The following is a 25,085-nucleotide window of genomic DNA, read 5'->3' on the forward strand; positions in this document are numbered from 1 at the left end:
TGCCAATGTTCCATGACCTCAAGTGGCGGAATGTCGGAGCCACACGACTGGGCAACGCAATGCTCAACCCTCGACAAGCTAAATCTGGCATCAAGCAACCCTCGCAAAGCTTCTCGGAATCATGCAACCCTCGACGAAGCTTTGTCGGTGTCCGTTAACCTGGCCTCCTTCATGAAGCTTCCTAGCCATGACCAACCATGGCTTTCACTCTCCTAAACACGAGCCGTCTGATTGTGTGTATTTACAAGTGTAACCTTGGCTATCTTGGAAAAGAGGGGATGTCGAAATTTTCTTAATTTTTGGTGTCCGTCGTTTCTCGAATTTCCGAATTCCTTAACCCGTTGCATGCCATTCGGGTTTTACATTTTAGTTTTCTAATATTAGTTAATGTACAAAAAATGTTAACACGTGGCATTCTTTCTTTCTATTTGGTGAGGTTAAAAATATCTTATGCAAAATAGAGTTTATTAATGCACACTCGTAATTCATGGGTTTGTTATTCTATCACTATACTAAATCCAGCCACAAAATATAATTTATTTTAAGTTATTAATGTATTCCCACTTCAAGTGATTTTACAATGTTTTATGCCAAAAAAAGTGACTTTAGTATTTTTTTTTTTATCCTATTCTTCTCATATTCTAACTTGACTTACAATGTTTTATGCCAAACAAAGTAACTTTAGTATGTTTTTTTTAGCCGATTATACTTTACTCCTATTCTAATTCTCATTCTCAGACTTTTACCTTGTATCCATATAAAGCGTGGGAGTCAAAACCCACATCTAAAACTAAATCATTCCCATTTCAACCCTCTTGAGAAGGTGATGATTTGAACTCCTACCTCATCCTTCTTATGTGAGAATGGTGGAACCCCAATACTTAACTTTAGTATGTCTACAGGGTTTACACGGGTTTCATATACATGCATTCTCTATAAGTATAATGCTTTTTGTTTTTGGGTTGGACATTTTAACATACTCACAAAGTCAAGTTCTAAACTTTTTTTTTTTTTTTTTTTTTTTTGCATTCCTCATTTGTTAATTCTACATGTCGTTATCACATTAGCTTTACCTGCTAAGAAGCTTATTACAGAATTACCACATCACTTGTCTACAAAATTTATATGAGCCCTCCCATGGATCGCAACCAACAAATAAAATAAAAAATAATTTACTTCTTCAATCGAATGGTTACAAAATACCAATTGCTAAAATTAAAATGCCGAAGTTTGTTGTACGCATCTTAATTTTTTAAATAACGAGTGATTGACTTACACTTTACAAAATGAAAGTGATGCATCGTTACATGTAAAAGAAAAAAGTTTAAGCCAGCTAGAAAAGTGAGATGAAAAAGAAAATCAAAATAAAATGTTGTTGAAGTTTTTCCTTTTAGTTTAAAGTTGAGTCTAGGTGGCAAGTATGCAAAGATTGACAGGGTTTCATTCTTTTAAACCTACAGTCCAAGAGTTACTTTGAGTAGTTTAATGATTAATTCATACAATCAATTTAGTGTTTAGTTACGAAGTTACTGTTTACAAAAACTTTACGGGGTCATAACCATTATTGGCTTATTGATGAAGTCTTGTTGCTCATGAATAAGATGATTTGCATACATTAGTAAGATTTAGTCAGGTGAAGATTTGTGATCACTAATGAAAAAAAAAATCATACCATAGAAATAATCTTATTTATTGTAAAAAAAAAAAAAAATCCTCGATGGGGGAGACAAGTCGGTCAGCCCAACCTTCAATGGCAAGTAGCCAGCACATGTGAACAAACGGGTTGAAAAAAAAAAAAAAAAAAAAAACGGCGAACAAAAGCTGCAGTGCAAATCCTACACGTTGTGGACTAAATTCGAGGAATGTGAAAAATATACCGAATCCCACTTTTTTAACAACAGTTTTACGTTACAGTTATGACGATTTGTGATATATATATATATATATATATATATATAATTATAATATTAAGACGTTTTTGAATTTAATTGCAATGACAAATAATAATCTTATACAATATATTCGAAGTATCGTAGAAGTGCTCCTAACATATAAATTAATCATCGAAGGAAAATAAAAAAGTTACATTCACACTTTTTATATATGGCAACATGCCAATTGGAAAAAAAAAAGATTTTTCAATTTACAATAAGGATCAATTATATAATGCACAAATGAATTAAGGTGAAACTTAAACATGAATGTAGGACACAATATCAAGCTTAAACTTGCCAATACCCAATTGATAGTCTCAAGAGCCTAATCAAGCTTAACTTACTTTTTGTCAATTATTTAATATAGTCGAATTGAGTGAAGTCAAATTTGAATGGTCTGATTTTCTTTTTCAAGTTGAGTTTGAACAAGAACTTTAATACATGATTGAGTTCAAGTGAAGGTTCAAGCATCGAGTATGTTATATTAGCTCAACTCAATTTGGATTATATCTTGACGTTGAGGGCTAGACCTAGGATCCTACCAATTGGACTAGAGACACCAGCAGAACAAGTTATAGCATGGGCCACCTAAGACCCTACCATAGACACGGGATCTAGGCCTTGGACTTGAGTTGTGAATTATGGAACTATAACGTGCTATCATCAATTTGTATTTATATATCGCATAACAACTCCATATTACAAAATACTTGACGATGTTGTACAAAAAAGATCATTGAGTCCGCCACAATGCAAGATATTAATAGAGTACCAAGCAATAAGTGTAGAAACAATCTCTCGAGACATTTACTCACAAAACTTACCAAGAGAAACTTTAAAACACTCCCAAGGTAGAACCACGCGAACGTGAACTCCGTCTTGAGATCGATCTTCACTCTAAGCTTCAAGCCAAGTCAAACTCGTGCTCTAGTTTGGCCACAATCCGTGATGTCAAAATGACACGTACGATTACTCGATCTCTTCCTATAAATTTTCGATCCAGAAAAAAATTCATTAGCTTTCGCGAAAATGCGCACGATGATTCTCAGTTAGTGGCTTTGATAGTACCTCTCCCCGATTCCCGTACGAAGAAGGAAAATAAAAAACGAACTCGCTGCTCTCCGAGGGCACAAGTGTAATTGCACGAGTGCCCAGCTCAGTCGGCTCAGGATTTCGGCCTCTCAAGTGGGCCCCATCCCAGCGAGACGAATCACGACCGTCGATAATACCCGGCCCGTGTGTCGGCACACAGTGACCCGACACACATGCGGAGTCTCGTTTTACGTGATGTCCCACCAGCCAACGACCCATCCCTGTCACTGTGGGATCCCACTGCATATCCCCATCGCTGGGCTATGGCCCCACCATACGCTTATCTCGAATCTAATCTCTGTCCATTTCCAATTTTTTCTTAAAAAGAAATTGAGCTTAAATAAAAAGAAAAAAGAAAAATGACACCGCAATCTCTGAAATTTAGCCCAACAAGTAATCCCGCTCCTGAACTTTCAATTTGTTCAATATAATCTCTAAAATTTATATTTAATCTAGTTCATACTGTCCTTGAACTTAAATTATTGAGATGATAATTAAGGGTGATTGATTCCATGATAGGTAAGTTTTAAAATTAGAACCTAGATTCTACCCTATTATAACCGGTTTCTATTTTTTGAACCCTAGAACCTATAATGTCCTCTATTTTTCCGATTTGGTTCGAGGGCTCACTCGGGAATCTGTTTTATCTTTTTTTCCATTTTTTTTACTGCAAAATCATATTAGATTATAAGTAACGAAATGATTCAAAGTAACAGATGAATAAGAGGAATCCTAATCTACCAAAAACAACAATCTGAATATGTAGTCAAGTATAATTATAAAGGATAAAAAGGTTCAAACGTGTAATATAAAACATAAATTCCCCATTCATCCATAAAAGTTAAAGGAAAATGAAAGACTAGCAAGAAGTTTCAAAAAAGGACAAAAGACAAAAGAGTGTTGAGGTTAAAATTTAGGGAAAGAAACAATTAGAATTTAAGCTTTTTAACTTATAAAATAGATTCCAAAGTAGAGTGGAATCGGTGGATATTTACTTGAAACCTATTCCTAAAACTATTTCAAGGAGAATCGATTCTCGGACATATTTTTCCGAAAGTTGGATCCAATTTCTAAGTAGAATCGGTTTAGTTGCACATCCCTAATAACAACATTAAGCATCTTCGTATAGTGTAGGAACTAACTTGAATATGTACTAAAATTTTAATGATTATATTAAATAAATTAAAAGTTCAAGGACCGCATTATAAATTGAGTCAAAATTCAAAGACTATTTATGTCATTATCCAAAATTGATATCAATATCCATTTAAAAATTTTAAAAGAGCAATTTGCTTTTAAGTTAGCAAATCTTTTTAATATTATCAAAGCACTATTAATAACCTGAAAGTCCGCCACCACAGAAACATTATCGCTATCTCCCCCTATCCTAAAGTCTCAAAGCTCCAAAGGAAAAAAAATATCGACAGCGCTCAGAGCTTCTCACTCGATAAACCCTCGCGGCAGCTTTCGTCTTCCGAGTCCTTGGCCGATTCATCATCGTTCCAGATTCGTCGGTCGATCACGTCGATCTCGCCCTCCAAACCCTGAGAGCGCTTGTTTCTTTGAAGTGAGCGAGAGCCAGAGCCGGGGCATAGGGAAGAGATCCTCGACTTCGCTGCCGATCGGGGAAGGGCAACCCCGGGTCAGAGGCCGCCCAGCATCTCCGAGAGCAAAGCCGACTCTGCTTCTGCTTTAAGCCCTTGATTTTCTTAGCAAGAGTCTTTCTCTCTCTCTCTCTGTTCCGAAGCTTGACATTCTAGAGAAGCACATGTACCATCGGCTCTTCTAATGGTTGCTTCTTCGAATATGAAAAGGAATTACCACGTGTTCCTCAGTTTCAGAGGGACAGATGTCCGCCAAGGCTTCCTCAGTCATCTCTACGCGGCTTTGGACCAGAAAGGAATATATACTTTTGTGGATAGCGAGGAGCTTAGGAAAGGAGAGGAAATATCGTTGGCCCTCATGAGGGCGATTGAGGAATCGCACGTTGCGATCATCGTTTTCTCTGAGCACTATGCTTCCTCACGGTGGTGTTTGGAAGAGCTCTTGAAAATCATGGAGTGCAAGGAGAAAAATGGCCTGAAGGTGTTCCCTGTGTTTTACAAAGTGGAACCCAGAGAAGTGAGAGAGGGAAGAGAGAGTTATAAGAGAGCTATGGATAACCATGAGTCCAAGTTCGGGAAGGATTCAGAGGAAGTGAAGAGATGGAAGAAGGCTCTCTCTGAAGCCGGTAGCTTGTCTAAGCAACACAACACTAGTGTCACGCAACCCCAAGTAATAGAACGCCGAGGCCACACTACTAGGCAATGCAACGCTTGACCCTTGGCAAGCTAAATCTGACATCAAGCGACCCTCGCAAAGCTCCTCAATGTTGCGTGACCCTCGACAAAGCTTTGCTGATGTCTTTCAACCCTCGACAAAGCTGCACCTGCATCCCTCGGTCCCTCTTCTAAGCTTCCCCGCCATGATCAAACACATCTTTGTCTCTCTTATCCAAGGTTGAGGGGTAAAATATGATTGCAAATGTATTAGTGATGGTAAGATTGGAAGAAAAAAACTTCATTAAACCCCTAAACTTGCATTTCAAGAATGCTAGAGCCCATACTCGGAGGCTTACCTTGAACTTTGAGCGTTTTCAAAGCAAAACTTTGGATCAAAATCTTTGAAATTGTGTTATCAAACATCAAATCCTTGGCTCAAGGCCCCTTGAAGGTCCAAAATAGCTTAATTCAAGATGACTGAGCACTCAAATTTTTAATGGCCAAATTGGACAGGATTGAAACAAAGGATAAAATTGAAATACTGGTACCAATTAAGGGGTTTTTATGAGTCCGATTTTTTTTTTTTGAAGTAAATATGTTTGAGTAGTACCGATTGAAGATATTTTGTTATATTAATCCTAGTAACATATATGTATTATTTCCTTTCTTTTTCTCCTTTTCAAGAGTCAAGTCCCATTTCATTGGGCAAGTGAAATGCCAAGTGGCATTTTGATAATTTCCTCCCAGAATCTTGGTAAGTCAAGTTCCTACTAGTATTGCCTTTGTATTCTTCATTGGCTTTCACTAAAGTTCATTCTCCATATACTTTCCCTCCCATCAGTTGCCCTTCGTTTTAGTCTTGGTGGTCCTAAGTTGTCCATTCTTAAATGCAGAATTCAATAACGTAGAAATGATATCGCCAATCACTTTCTAAAGGCAAGAACTGGTAAGAACAAACAATTACTATAGTCTCTACACAAGCAACATAATCACATCACGAGTGAATATGAGATGTCAAATGCTTGTTACTATACTATCACTTACAATCATTAAGGATCTGAGATTATACACACTAGTGATGTCTTATGTCTTTTTTGAATATCTAATTTTTGAATTGTAACACGTGTTCATCTCACATATATTTACCACAAATGATCAAATTTCAAAATCATGGCATCACCATCTTCTTTCCTCCTCCCCCTCCTCTTTCCCTCCCTTTCTCTCTCTCTATAACACAAGTACAAGCATGAAATAATTTATACTTCCCAAAGAATAGGAAAGAACTACCAACGCTAGTGGCTCTTTTTTAGGTGTAACCCCATAAAAGAGGATGTACTTAATAAACATCGACTCTTTTCGAATCTTATTTTATGGGAGCAACACCGCTGAGAGAAAATAATTAATAAAAACTGAAGTAACATAAAGATTTTATTTAGACATCCAATCATTCCGTTTTTTATGAGCCTTTCCTAATTCTTGTAACTTATTTTGAATTGACAATGTTCAAGAACAAATTCAAAAGGATGAGCAATGTTGGGCAAACTACTCGAGCAAAATCTTGTGCCGACCAGAATTGAAACAGTCTCAGGTCAACGCCACCAAATGGGCAACCAAGACTGAAATGATGGCCTGATCCTCTAGCAGGACTGGAGGATGGGCCATCTTCACTCCTCAAATCTAAAATAAATTGACATTCGGTTATCCACCTTACCAAGATTAGAGATCATAATTCAACAAAAAATTCAACCCCCAACTCCTCTGAAATAAAAATAATGGGATACTTACTTACTAGTGGAATCAATGTTAGGACGTCGCTTGACCAATTGAGAGTTGTGGCATTCAACATTTACATGAAAACCACAAACAACAATAACAACAAAAAATCCCTTTTTCACAACACTTTCAAAGCAATACTGAACTTTATTTGAGGAAACTATTAGAACTTGGCACCCAACTACTCCTGAAAAACCTATTTGAAATTAATTGTTGGGAAATATCTTGGCCAAAAAAATTCTTCTTAAATTAATTAACTTCTATCTACTAGTAAATTTTAATTGAAGAAAAATGTCAAAAGTGGAGAGATAATGATCTCGAATCTTACATCAGTGATAGCGACATCGACGACTTCAAGCATCCTCAATTATGTCAGGATGGATGAGGCCTTGTTCTAGAAATGATTTATTGAAAATGTTTGTCAAGGGGTCCAAAAGATCTAAGAAGTAGGGAAAAATGAAAAAGAAGAAAGCGATTGTGTATTTTTCACCTTTGATATTTGCAATTAGCTCCTATATTTTAAGTTTTTTAGTGTATAGTCCTCTTGGTTTTTTTTTTTTTTTTTTCATTGGTGACAATATGATTTTTTCATTAGATTTAACAAGCTCGATGCTCAAAATTTTGTTCCAAAACTGATCTTCAATAAGCGTAGGCAAATCTTTGCGACAATATGACTAAGTAGCATTGATAATACCTACCGGAAATGAGTGGATGCAGGGATAAATTGGCCAGAGTTAGAAAGAAAGCAAGATCAAGTGGTGATAGGAATATCCAACTGTTATCATTTCTTTTACCTAAAAGATATTTTTATTTTCTTCTTTGATTTTGTGTTAGTAATTTAATGGTCAAATTTCATGTGTAATTGACTTTTCTTTTCTCCTCTCTTATCCAATCAGTGTTCTCTCCGTGGCCGTTGAATTCAGTTTATTGTAAAAAAAAAAAGTGGCACTTGATTTCAGCTACCGTTTCTGCAAAAATTTTTTTTTGGAGAAAATGATAAAATCGTCCGCCACAAGCCGTCCGATTGTGTAAATTTACAAGTGTAACCTTGGCTATCCTGGAAAAGAGGGGATGTCGGAACTTTCTTAATTTTTGGTGTCCATCGTCTCTCAACTTTCCGAACTCCTTAACCTGTTGCATGCCATTCAGGTTTTATAATTTAGTTTTCTAATATTAGTTAATGTACAAAAAATGTTAACCCGTGGCGTTCTTTCTTCCTATTTGGTGAGGTTAAAAAAATCTCATGCAAAATAGAGTTTACTAATGTACACTGGTAACTGATCAAAAAAAAAAAAAAGTACACTAGTAATTCATGGGTTTGTTATTCTATCACTATACTAAATCCAGCCACAAAATATAATTTATTTTAAGTTATTAATGTTTGCTCACTTCAAGTGATTTACAATGTTTTATACCAAATGATGTAACTTTAGTATGCTAAAATGTCTCTTTATCTAGGTTTACACGGGCTTCATATACATGTTTTCTCTATCAGTATAATGCTTTTTGTTTTTGGAGTTGGACATTTTAACATAATTACAAAGTCAAGTTCGAAACCAGTTGTTTTTTTGCCCTCCTCATATACACGTGTTCTGATAATATTTCCAGATGATGTCATTTGGATCTCACAGGATTCGATTTTTTTGCCGGGTAAGTTCTATGTGTGTGACAAAAAATAAGGTACGAATTATTCTCTCCATATTTATTTATTTAGAAATTTATTTACGATTATCCCTTGAAAATCAGATTCCTACTCAATTTTTTCGGAAACCGCTTATTGAAAAATCGTGTCTTTTCGGTTTCCCTTATTCAGTTTCCAAAAATTTGCTATTTATATGTTTACATCTTTTCCAAGAAGTAATCCTCATTCTCTTAAACCACTTTTCTTCCTCTTCGAAACCCTTATTCTCCGAAACGTCTCCTTCATCCTCTCAAAGATCAAAACTTTTTCTCTCAAAACATCCATGGCCCCAAAATCTGCCCAAGGAACAAAATCTAGACCCTTTGCTTCATGAAGATCTAGACATATAGCAGGAATGGCATCACGAGCGATGGGGAGCATCGAGCATTTTGAACTGTCAGATTCTTTCAACAATGTCGATGGTATTACAAGCGAGGCTCCTATAACCTCTAAGAATGATTCTTCGGCTAAGTGGAGAAAGTTGAAAGAGGCCATTGCATCGCTCCAAAGCCTAGGAAACAACAAAGAGATAATAACTACCCTCTTGGCTACGAATGGGTTTGACAATGAGGAGGCTCTAGACTTAATGTTTGCAAATCCTATTCGTATTATATCATATGTAGTAGTCGAAAGTGTCGTGACCCAACCTTGCCACCACTCGACCCTTCGGGAGAAGAGGAATGGGGAAAGGTCATATTTAGAGGTACTCAATCATGAAAGTTCCCTCAAAGTTCTCATTCACGAAAGCGTCATCACCTCACTGTCCGGACGAACCTCTTGTGAGTTTACTTAATCATGGTCATGAGCTCTTTCAAGCTCGTACCATGCATGATAGCGAAAGGTTTCCTGACCTTATGCTGACGTCGCGGCACGTCTTGATCGGCTCTCATAAGATGCACATCTATTAAAGATGGCATCACTTGATCTTTATTGACTTCATCATCTTGGGTATGCTAAATCACGGCCGTGAACCTTTTCCAAAGGTCCATACCCCTCATGATAGGTTTAATTATACAATTTAGTTGTTTAAGACAACCTAGATATAGGACAGGAATCGCTATTAGCCTCATTTTTGGGGGTCGGCTAGAAAACACAATTGAGGGTCGGGAATGGTCTCTCAATTCCTATGTAATCAAATATCTAGGTTCGGGAACTTGGGTTATGCTAATATTTCTATTAGCACCCTTTAAATACCTAACAATATGTCGTGTTACTTAAGGTGTCCATGCATTTTTATTTACTTTTTTGGGATCATTTTATCCTAAGCTAGACGATCATGCGTGGATGGTCATTTTTTTATGTCATTCTATTTTTAAGAAGGATAAAAGAAAACAATCAATTAAATTGAGAATATGAAACAATAAGTAAACAATCAAAGAAAGTGGTAAACCTATCATGTATTCATAATAAGGATGGAAATAAAAAAGAAGCGAAAAGGAAATACCCACAATTCGTTGGGTGTTTATACAAACAAGGGGAACCCGAAACATATGTCGAGGACAATAAATACAAAAGAGTGATCAGAATGGACATCGACCTTCCATCGTCTTCATCTTCGGGATTCTAATCTAAACCTAGTCTAAGAGTTATAGCTAGGTAAATACAATGTAAAGAAACGGCCAAGCAAGTCAAAGCAATCATAAACATGGGCAGAAGTACAGCGCAAGTGCCATAACTTGGCACGCCGGGACACTTAAGTGCCATAACTTTCAAACGGTACACTTAAGTGCCACTTTTTTTTTCGAGTGGGACACTTAAGTGCCACCTCCGGCGACCCTTGCCGGAAATCCTACGTGGCAATTTTTATTATTATTTTTTGCCTACGTGGCTCGCCGGAGCTCCAAATCAGCATAAAAAATAATAAAAAAATAATAAAAATTTAAAAATTTAAAAATTTTAATTTTAAGAAATTTTAAAAATTTAAAAAAATAAGAAAATTTTAAAAATTTTAATTTTAAAAAATAAGAAAATTTAAAAAAAAAAATTAAAAAAAAAGGGGGTCAAGGGGCGGGAGGGCCGAGCCCTCGCCGCCGCCGCCGCCCGCCGTCGCCGGGAAGGGCCGGCGATGGAGGGGGGAGGGTCGGCCAGGGTCGCCGGCCCCCGGCCGACCGACGGCGAGGGCTCGCAGCCCTCACCGGATCGCGGCGAGGGCCGCGACCCTCGCCCGGATCTCGGCGAGGGCTCGCGGGCCCTCGCTCGCCGGTCGCCTCCTCCCCCGCCGCCGCCGGGAAGGGCCGGCGACGGAGTGGGGAGGGTCGGCCGGGGTCGCCGGGCCCTGGCCAGGGGCCGGCGAGGCCGGCCGACCGGCGGCGAGGGCCCGCGAGCCCTCGCCCAGATCTGGGGCGAGGGTCGCGGCCCTCGCCGCGATCCGGCGAGGGCTGCGAGCCCTCGCCGTCGGTCGGCCGGGGGCGGCGACCCGGCCGACCCTCCCCCTCCGTCGCCGATCCTTCCGGCGACGACGGGGCGGTGGCGGCGACGAGGGCTCAGCCTCAGCCGCCCCCTTCGGCCCCCTTTTTTTTTCTTAATTTTTAAAAATTTTAAAATTTTCTTAATTTTTAAATTTTTCTTAATTTTTTAAAATTTTTAATTTTTTTTTTAATTTTTTTGAATACTTTATAATTTAATTAATTTTTATATTATTAATTACACGTAGACACGAAACGGCGTCGTTTTGCGTTTTCTCCGCCACGTCGGCGTGCAAAACGACGCCGTTTTGGACTAAACTCGCCGGAAAATTGCCACGTCAGCCATTTGGCCGGATTTTCGCCGGAGTGGCACTTAAGTGTCCCGTTTTGCTCCGATGATGGCACTTAAGTGTACCATTTTAAAGTTATGGCACTTAAGTGTCCCGGCGTGCCAAGTTATGGCACTCCAGGTGTCCTCACCTCCATAAACATGATACAAAAAAATATATATATCAAACAATTCAACAAAATAAGATTTATCAAATAAGTTTGAGCCTCAGGTGGCCTTTGGAAACATGTGTAGGCCCCTCTAGATACCTACCTAGTTCGTTTTATGATTTAAAGCTATCATTGACCAATTGTATTTTTGCATGGCTAATAACACTTATAAGTCCCTAATTAAAGAATTCTTTGTGATCCTCGGGATTTCCCATTGGTATCATACATCGTCCTTAACATGCATCTAGAATTCACATACAGCCGTGAATTAAACACACACACATTGTTGACACCTATTTTTTAACCAAAAAATAAAATAAAAACAAAACAAAACAAAACAACACATTTAGGGGTCGGGTCGGGTCGGGCCATATTTGGCCTTGGCCCGGCCCTCCCCTCTTTCTTTTTCCTTTATCCCATGCAGCCTAGCCTCCTGGTCTCCTTGGGCCCAGCCCGCGTCCAATGTTCTTCCTCCTCTTGGCCATCCTCTGCACATGAGGGGGGAAAAGAAAAGTAGCAAGGGCATAGGGGAAGCGGGGAGGGTGGGACGCAAAGAGAGAGCTGGAGAAGAGAGAGATCTCGAGAAAGAAGAGAGCTCGAGGGAGAGAGAGGAAACTTTGGGGGGGAGAGGACGATGGCGGCCGAGGAGAAACGAGGCCTCACCACCTCAACCCGACGCCTCGTGGCCGCCGGAGCCCTCCTCCGCCGAGCACCACTGTTCCGAGCCCTCTGCTTGAGCGACCACCAGCTACCCGCTCGAGTGCTGCCACTACTGCCGTGCTCCCCTCTGCCTGAACTCGTGACGCCAGGAGCCCGAGCCAGTTGCCAAGCCCCCTCACCGCGCAACCTGCAACACTTGCCGTCGTTGCTGCTGGCCACCGCCACTCCTAGTCCCCTTGCCAACGACGCTGCTCAAGCTTGAAAACCACAGTGCCATCCTCGATGAAGAAGTCTCGATGCCGTTCCTGAGCGACCCACCACGAGATTCACCGGGTAGGGCCATTGTCGCCTCGCCGAGGCACGTCGTAGACCACTGCCGTGCTGCCGTCCCCGACGAAGCCCTCGTCGCGCTGGCTTGTGACCTGCCTACCACTCGCCCGATGTTGTCTAAGCCGCACCTCCGTCTGTCCCCGCAGCTGCCCATCGCCGTACCGTTACCTATCGTGTCGCCACCGCCGTCAACACTACCACTGCTCACTGCATCGCCGCCACTAAGTCACCGCCATCCCCAACCGTCCCTCGTCAACGCCGCGAAGGAGCAGGGGAGAGAAGAGGCAGAACCGGGTAGGGTTTGGTCTTTGAAGTAGGATGGGCGCGGGTCGCAAAACGGGTAGGGTTTTTTAGCAATTCGGGCTGGGTTTGGGCTGTTTTTGCATGTGGGCTTTATTTAAAAAAAAATTTAGACCAGACTGGGCTTGCACACCAGGCCCAGCTCGGCAGGTTTTTGCCGACTTGGATCGTGCAGCCCGGTTTGGTTCGGGCTCGGGCCGTCTAGCTTGATCCGGTCTGGGCTTGAGCCATCTTTTCAACAAATCGGGTCGGGCCCAACCCGAGGATCCAACCTAGGTTGTTTTAAATATATTATTATATTATAATATTAAAAAAATTTAAAATTTTCAAAAATTAAAAAATGTAGGGTTTGGTTGGAAATTGCCATGTTTTGCCTTTTTAGTATAATTAGGCCTTTATTTGCTTATACATTGATTATGTCGTGGGTTTAATTTACACGTTCAATTATGATGGCAATTGTATAGTTGCATACATTATTTCTGTTGCAATGAGGAGCTTGGTTGCTAATTGTCACTTTAGTGATTGCGTACTCATATGATCACCTTACATGTTAGTGGATAGGTGTAAAATCAATCCAAACTGCCTGAAAAAAAAATCTTTTCTTTTAAAATGAATAAGATTAGGTACCGAAAGGGCACTAATTGATCAATTAATGTAATCAAGTCCCCGATCCTAGATTCTCTGGTTGCATATGAACTGAGGTACACTCCCATGCCTCACTTGGTTTCTAGCCGACCCCAATAGGCTAGTGGCGACTCCTTTTTGTAAAATTCTTAAAAATACCCCAAATGTTATGCGAGGTATGGGTTTGGGAGAGCCCGCGCCTAATCATGGGCCTTAGGTTTATCTTTTAGTTTATACCCCTAAACGTATTCCCTCCCCCGAGGGGTAGGTCGCGACACACATGCCTTTTGGGCCTTATTTCTCAATCAATCAAACAAGATGAGTGAACCGTCAGCGGGTCATTTATTACCAAGGCGCGCGCCAATCACGAACGCAAGCATTTCTATCAAATGGCGTGATTATATGGTACATGTGACATCTCAAAAAATGGATTCGAAATCATTAAAAAGATTTTTGAGACAATGTAATGTCTCGGTTATGAAACACATTTAATTATCAAACCTACATGGGGTTTGCATAAATGTACTCACAAATATCGTAGGTATTTTGAATACAGTCCAAACCGTGACTTTCACAATGTCAAATCAAAACTTGAAAATATTTGAAAATATTTTGGACTAAGGAATATCTAGGCTATGAAATGCATTTAATTGCCAAGACTAACCCGAGACTTGCATAAATGCACTCACAAGGGTCGTAGAAATTTAAAACACACTCCAAACCATGATTTTTCCTAAGTCAAATCGATTGTCGAAAGAATTTCTAAAATGTTGCTTTTTGAATCATCACATGTACCAAAGCGATTTCGAGATACAATTTGAAAAGTCCATTCATTGAAAACCATTTTGACAACGACGATCAGGGGATTTGCAACACATTTCATGAAGATGATATGCCCTAATATCATAGACAAACTAACCTAAAGATTTAACTAAACAATCACAACAACAAATTCATATCAGAAAATTTCAAACCAAGCACAACAAATCAACAAAATTGGAAAGTATCCATCGATAATCTAACTATAAGAAAATTTCCTAACATGCACAACATGATATAGAACAACTTTTATGAAGGAAGTTTTCCAAAAAGAGCTAAGCATGATTTTGTAAAAATCAGAAAGCAAGTAACAATGCATCAAGAAGTTGTCAAAACAGCAGAACATTCAGTCATTACTACTAAGATTTAATCTACCAAATGAAGTCTAAAAATCACAAAATTTTCAAAAAAACATAGCAAACATGATAATAAACAAACTTTATTAAGGGACCAAGTCCAGAATCCTTATAAAAAAATGGTACAAAAATGGAAAAAGTCTATCTAAATAGAGGTAAAAACAAGTGTCTGAATTTGATCCTTTAGTCCAAATTCTAGCCTAGCTTAGAAAAATAGAAAATAGACCTAACGATAAGTAATTTGCAAGAAATCAACGATATTTGAAAGTTCTAGGTGTGCTTTACAACTTCCCAGAAGGGCCCGCTTCCAATCAAGGTCAACTTGGTATTCTAACATAAAGGTCTCTAAAAGCGTGCATATCAGCTTTTAAAAACCAGAATATAGACATGCATTATTGAACCTCAAAATCATTCATGTAATGCACAAATGACATGAAAAAATCACATATGACTTAGAATCAGATGTGACAAGCAATTTGGATAATCATTTAACCTTAAGTCGACATGCAAAAATGTCATACATTCAATGCCAACACAAGATTATTTAGGATTTATAATGTCATGCTTGAAAGTTTTTAAGTGTAATAGGCATTATTGTGACATGATTTTCACATGCGAAATGGTGTTCAATCATGATGAACCACATACGCACACAAAGCTTGCTATATGTAGTTCTAATATCAAGAAGGCGCTAACGTAAAATTTGGTCTCTAAGAGACCCAATCAAGCATACAAAAGTACGCACATGATAAGGTTTCAATCCTATAACAAGAGCAGAGAGCATTCATAATTTTGATCACTTAAAGGTATGCATAAATCCAACGAAAAACGTGTCATATAGAATGAAAGATGACGGACATTTTTTATTAAGAACTCAAAAGCCAATTTTGATCACACGGGTGATGACGAAAATGGCAAAACTGATGCGCGCTCTTAACTTTCAAATTGCAGCAGGACCTATATGCGTTTAAACATGAAATCGACGTATCAAATGGCAATAAAATCATGCGAATCATGCATCGTTGTAACACATACGTCATGTATATGAAGTTCAATGAAGATCCTAAGATTGAAAGTCTTATCTATATGCCTATTTTCATCATATGCAACTCGAAATGGTGCAGGGCAGCTTAACCTTGGCTTAGATCTAAGAGGTTTTGACCCATTAAAACACATTCGAAAATTCTGAAAAAAAATATCAGGACATTCTCAAGGCAAAGTGGAACAAGTTTCATGAAGGAAACTTTGTCCAGAAATCATCACGGAAAGCAAGACAAGACACTAAGTCGGACCAAAAACAGAAACTAAAAAAAAAAAAATCTGCAGAAATCAAGCAGATTGTAACGTGCTTTTTGGGGGGTCAAACGTCCCCAATCAGGCTACACGACCTACCGATTTGAAGCTCGTGAAGTATATTTTCTATGTTTAGAAAGATGGCGAACTGTTCTCTCTTCTCTGTAAGAGTCCCTCTCTTCCTCGGAAGAGTTCCCTCTCTATTTATGGCGATAGTGTCTTCCAAACCCTAAATCTCCCAACCTAAATGAATCCTATTCCACCTGCTGATCAAAATCCCTCAACCCGAACCCAAACCACTAAACCCTATGTATCCATCTCTACAATGTAATCTCTCCTCTTGTAGCCACGGTCCTTCTACCATCCAATACATACAGCTTCTTGTGAGAATGGATGGATTCCGGTTCTTTCTGGGCAAAGAAATGTTCGTGAAATAGAGACGGCGTCGGTTTTAGAGCTCCCTTCATCCATGCTTCTTTAGCTCTACCACTCGGTATTAGTGGGTTTCGAACTGTTTACTTTCCTGGGTACGTCTTGGAGGATGTCCTGAATTTGCACCTGTAAGGAAGAGTTACCAATGGAGAATGAATCAGTTAAAGAGCGCAGGTTGGCTGCATTATGTAGAAGAATGGGGCAAATGTGGTCAGAGGATTTCGTAGCCAACATGTTTGAAGAAATTCCAGAGGATAAATGGAAAGCATGTAATCTCATACTGCTAGGGAAACTCTTTTCCAGGTCAAACGTAAACTTTCAGGCCTTCTTATCCACAATGAAGAAGGCTTGGAAGACTGAAAACGTAGTGTGTGAGGCAGTGCAGTCGGGCCTGTTCTCGTTCACTTTCAGAGAGGAAGCTGACTTGAAAAGAGTCTTGGATACTAGCCCTTGGTGTTTCTCGGGGAACCTGCTCATTCTACAGAAACTACAACCAAAGGAACCTATCCACCGGCATGTCTTTACTCATTGTGCATTTTGGGTGCAAGTGCTGGGAATTCCGATAATTCGAATAACTAAAAAGACGATGCTAGAGGTGGCCGGGAAGATAGGAAAGGTGGTGGAACTGAAAATAAACGGCAAAGATGGCAGCCCATGTAAGGTGGGAAGAGCGCGCGTGATGCTAGACTTATCACGCCCCCTATGGCCAGGAGCATTGGTGAATTTCGATGATGATCAAATATGGGTGGATTTTAAATATGAGAGGCTTCCTTACTATTGCTATTCATGTGGCCGGATAGGCCATTATACCACAAGCTGTGAGGAAATCCCTTACAAGGAACCAAGGTCGAGGGAGGAAGTAGCTGGAAACTTTGGATATTGGCTGAAAGCGGAAGCCAAGGAAAATAGTCATTTCTGGAAAATGTATTATGGGGAAGAGATACATTGTGAGGAACAAGAAACAGTTGCGGAAACTCCACCGGTTGGTACCATGGAGGTCCCGACCAATAATGAGAACTATGAGATGCAATTGGGATATCCTATGGAAGCTCAACCCTCATAATTACTTAAGTTAAAAGGGAAAGGTATAGCCAGTGAGTCCATGGTAGTGAAAGGCAAAAGAGACACAGGTTCTCTACTTCTTCTCTCGGATTCATCATGGGTAGAAACAGTGCTTGACAGCACAACTACAACACACAAAAAGAGTAAGAAGGGCCATATTCCCCCGGCGAGCAAGAAAATGAAGGGGGTCAAGAGTTATAATTTACAGGGGATGGATGCAAACGTGATTGATGAGACTCTACTTCTCGGAACACCTATCCAAGTGGATGGGGGAGTGCATGAATGAGCTTTGGTGGCTAGCCCTAATAAGCCACCGGGGGATAAATGAAAGTATTGAGCTGGAACTGTCAAGGATTGGGGTCTGCCCTGACGTTCCAGCATTTTAGAGCCCTTGTGGCTCTTGATAGACTCGACTTGGTGTTCCTTATGGAGACGAAGAATAGGAAAACAGTGGCGGACAGAGTTAGACAGCAACTTCAGTTCAAGGAGTCATTTATCATCAATCCAATTGGCATTGCAGGAGGACTAATAGCAATGTGGAATGAGGAAGTAAAGGTGGAGGTACAAGAGCACTCAGAGGAGCTGATTGATATTACTTGCAGGGACCCCACTTAGGTACCCTAATGAGAGTATCCTTTCTACATGCATCTACTGATTTCCAAAAGATGACTTGTTTATGGCAGACACTTCGAGCAATCCACCATATCAACTCCCTACCATGGATTTGTATGGGGGATTTCAACGAGGTTCTTAATTTATGGGAAAAGGATGGAAGACGAGGGATGGATCATTATCAGATGGTGGCTTTTCGAGAAATGCCGAATGACTGTGCATTAATGGATATTGAAAGCAAGGGTTGTGCCCATACATGGTCAAACAACAGAGTTGGGGAAAATCTGGTAAGAGAACGGCTAGATAGGGTGTTATTTAACGTAGAATAGAGAGTGGAGTTTCCAAATGCAGAGGCTGTTGCTTTGCCAGCATTAGGCTCTGACCATAGTCCTCTTATCCTCACTCTATATCCGAATATCTTACGAAGGAAAAAAGAGTTTCGATTTGAGGCATATTGGTTAGAAGATCCAGAATGCAAGGATATTGTTAAAGGAGCATGGAATGATCACCATAACACATTGGGAGATGTTTATGACAAGCAAATAGCGCCTCAGTAAACGCCTTGTAAAATGCTTATTGCAAAGTATTTCATAAAATAAGAGAAAAATTGCCAAGTGATTGCAAATAAAAGCCCTGGCTTGGGGCACAACAATAGCACTGGTATTGACGTCTTGTGACCCTAAGGTGATGCTGCCAAGGTCGCACGAGCCCACCCAATGTGCTAGTGCCGCACAATTCTAGGTGGCCAAATGCAGAATCCACATGAGTAGGCAACTTGATGCCTGACTCTCTCTAAGTTACATCTAGCATCGAGTGACCCTCGGCGAGTTAGATTTGGTGTGGAGCAACCCTTGGTAAAGTTTGCCGATGTCTATCGACCCTTGGTGGAGTTGTGCCGGCATCCCTCAGCCTCCTCTGCAAAGCTTCCCAACCACAATCGACCACGACCTCTATCCAAGATTGAGAGGGGGTAAAATAGGAATACTACTATATGAGTGATATCAAGATCGGAAAAACAAGATTATTAAACTTCTAAACATGTGTTTTGAAAATACCAGAGCCCAAAGCTGGAGTTCGTCTTGAGCCTTGACAATTTTCAAAGCAAAACTTTACAAAAATTTGAAACTGCGTTACCAAAAGCCAAAACTCTGGCTTAAAGACCTTTAAAGGTCCAAAACCGATTGTAACTGCTCTCCCAAAGGCATTTAATTATCTTGGCTCGGTACGGGCAAAAGTGTAATTTTATAAGTGCTCACCCTGTCGACCTAGTATTTGGACCTCCTAAGTCGGTCCCTCCCCCAACAAATACCACCGTCGATCATGCTCTGCCCGTCTCATCATGTACTTTCATTTTCCACCCATTGACCTGTCTCTCTGATTGGGCCCTATTGCGTCTCCCCATTCCTAGGCCCACTACAAAAACTCTCCAAAAAAAAATTGACTATTTAATTATATGAAAATCTCCATTTTTTTTTTGCCACTTCTTTTTTTTTTTTGTCAAACAAAACTTTATTAAATATCAAAGTACTTCGAACAGCAAAGCTCACAATTGGGCATCAAAACAAAGCAGATCTTGAAGGGATTGAGGGGGATGAATTATCTAGTTAGAAGGTAGAGTTTTTAGTCGATAAGCCTTTTAGTTCTAGTTCGCTATTCTATTGGACTCTCTTGGACAATGGGCTAAGTAGGTATGCTTGAATTGGCCCATAATCTTACGAGCTTTTGTAATAAGAGCACGTGTTTCCCACTTACATTGATTTGAGCCGTTAACCATGTGAACTAAAGACTTGCAGTCGGATGTGGTTTCTTCCTTCTTTGCTTCGAGGACAGAGAGAGAGCTGTGAGCAGACCTAGGGTTTCGACTTGCATCGCAGACAACGCTGGTACCGATCTTGCGGTTCCGTCCACCAAATTTCCGGACGCTTCTCGGATAACACAGGCAACGTTCACAACCCCAAGCGATGTGCCATCAAGGTCAAGCAAATCCACACAATGCATCATTTGTGTTGTGCGACCCCAAGTGACGCAACGCCGAGGCCACCCGCTAGGCAACACGACACTTGAGCCTCAGCGAGCTAAAATTGGCATTGAGCGACCTTGACCAAGCTTCCCAGCATCGTGCAACTGTCGATGAGCTAGATCTATCGTCGAGCAATTCTTGACGAAAGTTGTGGATTGTGGCACCCCTCGACGGCCCCCGATCTGTTAGGGTCGCCACAGTTCGCGTACCTTTCACTTTCCCTTATAACACGTCACTCTGATACCATTTCAATTGTAGTGGGTCCATACAATCTGGGGGTTTACATCTTTTAGATCGGTCCCTTGCGTAGTTCATATACGGAAGCACATCAAACAACTCCCTTCCCTATATTCAGAAAACGATGCACACCAACTAAACATCTTATATAAGTTAAAGACGAACACTTTTATTTACTTAAACCAAATGGACATCATTAAATCGATACATCAAAATGCCGCAGTCTTCTATACTCGGCTACACTTCAAAAGATGACCGACATCTCCTCCAACAGTCATATACTTAAAGTCCATCGATCAGTGTCGGCGTCCAAAAGCTCCTTCCTTTGCTATCCTCCTCCTCACGGTCATATCCAATCACTCGATCCATCTACTGGTAGCAGTGGCAGCAGAGGTATCTTATCTAGTCTGAAATGTTGGTCCCCGAAGGGGTGAGTACAACCACTCAGCAGGTAAAGGACCCAATAAACCACTCAATGCATCACACAATACAATCATAACAATCATCGTATAAGACATATCATTCAAGCATTCATACATAATTTACCTTGGAGCCATGCATATGTCATCATACCACATGTACACACATCCTCATGTAATCATCACCATCATATCATACATGTACCATCATGTCATAGGTGCACATACATCCATGCACTTACCATCATCATGTCACACATACCATCATGCCATAGGTGCACATACATCAATGCACTTACCATCATCATGTCACACATACCATCATGCCATAGGTGCACATACATCCATGCACACATATCATCATGCCATAGGTGGACATACATCCATGCACTCACCATCATCATGTCACATATACCATCATGCCATAGGTGCACATACATCCATGCACTCATCATCATCATGTCACATATGCCATCATGCCATAGGTGCACATACATCCATGCACTTACCATCATCATGTCACACATATGCCATCATGCCATAGGTGCACATACATCCATGCACTCATCATCATGCACTCATGCATACATGTTGCCATACCATGCATAATTCAATTTCAATTTCCTAATTTTATTCTTTCATTTTGGGCCACCACATTTCTCTTTCCCGGGACCAATATTTGCATCCCACATTTATCGCTCGCGCCCAAACTGGCATCGCGAGGAACCTCCGGGCATGTATCCAAGATACAACCGGGCATCTGACACCCCCACATTCCGGGCATCTCGTATCCCAACTGGCATCACGAGGAACCTCTGGGCATGTATCCAAGATACAACCGGGCATCCGGCATTTACACTCCTTGGCCGGGCATCTCGCATCCCAACTAGCATCACGAGGCATCCCCCCGGGCACAAACCTCCAGGGCTTCCGGAATTACGTACCGACATACCACTAGGATTCCCCCCTCCTATGGAATTATGTACCATATACCACCGGGCATCTCGAAACTCCCGAGGACCCTCCGGAATTATGCCACTAGGCCACCGGGCATCCCGACACTCCCGGGGCATCGTCGGCTCACACCACCGACGGTCTTCTCATCACCACAATGCATATTCCCATACATCTCATTTCAATTATAGCTCAATTTCAACATGGCATATGATGTGATGGCAAACAAGATCATTTTCCTCATTTAATTCTTACATGCATGTCCAATCATCATCATACATGCAGCAAGATACAATCACTTATGATAATACAATTCATGGAGTCCATATAACTTAGAATAATCCATATATCATGTCTTTTTGAAATTTACCAAATTCCAGCTTACACAATTTGGAAAACATGTAAATTAAATATCCATATGATTCTCAAAAATCATGAAATCAAGGCATGTGATAGACAAGACAATAAGATAATGATTTCATGAAAAACACATGGCCAATAGAGTTCCACACAAAAATTATAATTCACACAAATACAGCATGCAATTTCGGATAAAAACAGAATGTGCAGTTTTTGAAATAATTCGATTAAAATACCCGAACGACCTCCGAAAATTATGAAATTTTACCAGGTTATAGTTAAGACACTAAAGTAGATTTTTCATGAAGACTTCTAGGCCAGATTCGTTTTAGATAATTTCCTATAGTCATCCGAAGCTTCTGGTTCTAGCACAGAAACGTCCAGTGTAGTCATCTCCGAAATACCGAGTTTTTACCCACTTATTCTTCTTCGTTTCCTCTGAAATTTGGATATGTTTTACTTCAAGAGGTCCCCTACAACTTTCATTAAGGGATCTAAGTCAAATTTCCAGATTTACCGTCTTCAAGAGTAAGTCGATTCACTAGGCTACACCTGTTCATTTCACTTCAAATTTGAGTATGTTAGTCTTTAAGATGTTCTCTACAATTTTCATGAAGAAGTCGAAGAGAGATTCTTGATAAAAATCAACATGCAACCATAAAATCTACCAAAAGGTCAGCAAAACAGTTGCAGATCTAGTGTCTCCGTAGGATGAGGTTTTTACCCCTTAAATCTCCACCATTTTGCACCAAATTTTAGTATGTTGTATTTTAAGATGTTGGCTACAACTTTCATGAAGGAATCAAAGTCAAAATCGAACTCAAAACATGCATGCAAGCTCTCACAAGATTCTGGTTCAGGCGGTTCATGCGAAAACAGCAACATCACTCAAGAACAAGTCATTCTAGCTTCGGTTTCTCCCTCCTAACCACCCAAAATTTGACACCACTCCAAACATACATGCAAGACACACATGCAAGAGTAGGAAGAGGATCCTAACTTGCCTTAGATTAAGCACAAAACAGCAACAAGAACGGCGGCAAAGCGGTGAATGGACGGCGGACGATCCTCTTCCTTCCTTCCTCTCTTCCTCTCTTCCTCTCTTTCTCTCTTTTGGACAGTACTCTCTCCCTCTTCTCTCTCTTCTGGTCGAATTCCCCCTCCTCTTTTTCCTTTTATTCTCTTATTTGCTTGTAATTATTAGGTTTTGCATGCAAGTGACAAGTGGCCCCAAGGATGAAGACACTTTGCACGTCCATGCAATGGGCGTGCCTCCACTTGTCCGATTACATGCAAGGCTGATGGGCCTTCTTCTTGGGCCAATCTTGGGCTTTCATTTGGCTGGGCTTGGGCCAGCCTTGGTTGCCGAATGGGGGGGCTGCGTGGGCTGGTTTTGGACGGGCTTTGGGCCTTAGGAAATCAGCCCACCCTCTCATATTCTTATTCCATTTAATCCCCATTTAAATAAATACACCTAATTAAAATTTATAAGGCCACAAAACTTTGTAATTTAAATTAATAAGAATTAAATCTTATAAGATGCATAGTCAAGAACAAAATCTTCCTTACCAAATTGTCTTATAGCACCAACCTTGATCATCCATTAACATAAGATGTATTTCTACCCAAAAAATTCTCCATTAAAATACTCGACATTAATCTATTAAAATTATTTGGTCTAAAGGCCATAACATAAATCAATAACACTCCCATCACCTATTCATAGACCTTAATGTATTTGAGGTTGCCATGAATTTTGGGATGCCACATGGACTTATCTTGAGCTTTGAGTATTTTCAAAACAAAATGTACAAAAAAAAATCTTTGAAATTGTGTTACCAAATGTCAAAACTTTGAATCAAGGGCATTTGGAGGCCCAAAAAGGTCAATTCAGACACTCAAAATTTTTAACGGCTAAATTAGATGGGATTGAAAAGGAAGGTGAAATTGGAATATACTAAAATTGCCTTTATATTCTTCATCAGCTTACATTAAAATTCAATGATGTAGAAATGACATTGCCTATTTCTAAATCCGACATCCTAAGCTAAATATGAGATTACTATAGTCTCCACACAGGTGACCTAATCACATTACGAGAGAATGAGACATCAAATGCTCATTACTAAACTATCACTTACAATCATTAAGTGTTTGAGATCATATGCACCAACAATGTCTTCTTTCAATATCTAATTCCTTGGATCATAATATGCATTCATCTCTCGTATAATTTGCTAGCCATGGCATCACCCCTTCTCTCCTCCTCCTATCCATTCTCTCAAAAAATTTATACTCCACAAAGGACAGGAAAAACTACCAACGTTAGCGACCCTCTTTTGGATGTCACTCCATAAAGAGTATTGTTGACACCCGAATTTTGTCGATTGTTCAAGTGTCCATTGTGGGCTAAAACATAAAAATGCAAATAATAATAATAATAATAGGAATAACAATAGAAAGATAGTAATGATTAAAAAAAAAAAAATCGGCCGAGGGGCTTAGCCCATTTATTTTCAGCAGGCTGTGGCCCTCAACCCATCTTTTACTTCCCGTTGAGCCCATTTCTTTTGTTCCTTTTGTGGTCCTCAATAGCCCATCTGAACTTAAAACAAGAAGGCCCAGCCCATATCCCAGGCTCCTTCTCTTTTGCCTGCTCCCGTCCGTGAGCGAAGAAGACGCGAGCAGTGACCGAGCAAGACAGGCGTCCGTGAGTCGGTCTGTGAGAGAACAACGAGAGAGGGAAAATAACATAAAAGATTCCTTCTCGGAGAGAGAGAGAGGGGAGGAGGACGCTCGACGACATGGAAAGTGCGTGCTCGACGATATAGGCGAGCAGGGAGCTAGCTCGAATGGGAGAGAAAGGGAGAGTGCATCCCGTTTCGGAGTAGCAGAAAACCGCATCGCCGGAGTTTGCCGTCGGTTTTCAGAGCTCCGGTCAACGGCCAATCCGTGAGTTGTTC

At 40.3% G+C, this 25,085-nt stretch overlaps 2 protein-coding genes across 2 annotated transcripts; both read left to right on the plus strand.

Moving 5' to 3' along the window:
* Positions 1-4,409: 4,409 nt before the first annotated feature.
* On the plus strand, positions 4,410-5,345 carry LOC120287042 (TMV resistance protein N-like). The gene has a single exon (XM_039299693.1). It carries the CDS (start codon positions 4,815-4,817, stop codon positions 5,343-5,345), a length of 531 nt encoding a protein of 176 aa, XP_039155627.1. The 5' UTR covers positions 4,410-4,814.
* An 11,258-nt stretch (positions 5,346-16,603) lies between these two features.
* Positions 16,604-17,521, plus strand: LOC120287043. The gene has a single exon (XM_039299694.1). The coding sequence runs from the start codon at positions 16,604-16,606 to the stop codon at positions 17,519-17,521; it is 918 nt and encodes a 305-aa protein (XP_039155628.1).
* Positions 17,522-25,085: the final 7,564 nt, after the last annotated feature.

Source organism: Eucalyptus grandis, chromosome 8 (genome assembly GCF_016545825.1).
Source record: "Eucalyptus grandis isolate ANBG69807.140 chromosome 8, ASM1654582v1, whole genome shotgun sequence".
NCBI lineage: Eukaryota > Viridiplantae > Streptophyta > Magnoliopsida > Myrtales > Myrtaceae > Eucalyptus > Eucalyptus grandis.

Bases quoted from the DNA above. Each gene is read 5' to 3' on its own strand.
- LOC120287042 (XM_039299693.1), top strand. From the start codon at position 4,815: ATGGTTGCTTCTTCGAATATGAAAAGGAATTACCACGTGTTCCTCAGT.
- LOC120287043 (XM_039299694.1), top strand. From the start codon at position 16,604: ATGGAGAATGAATCAGTTAAAGAGCGCAGGTTGGCTGCATTATGTAGA.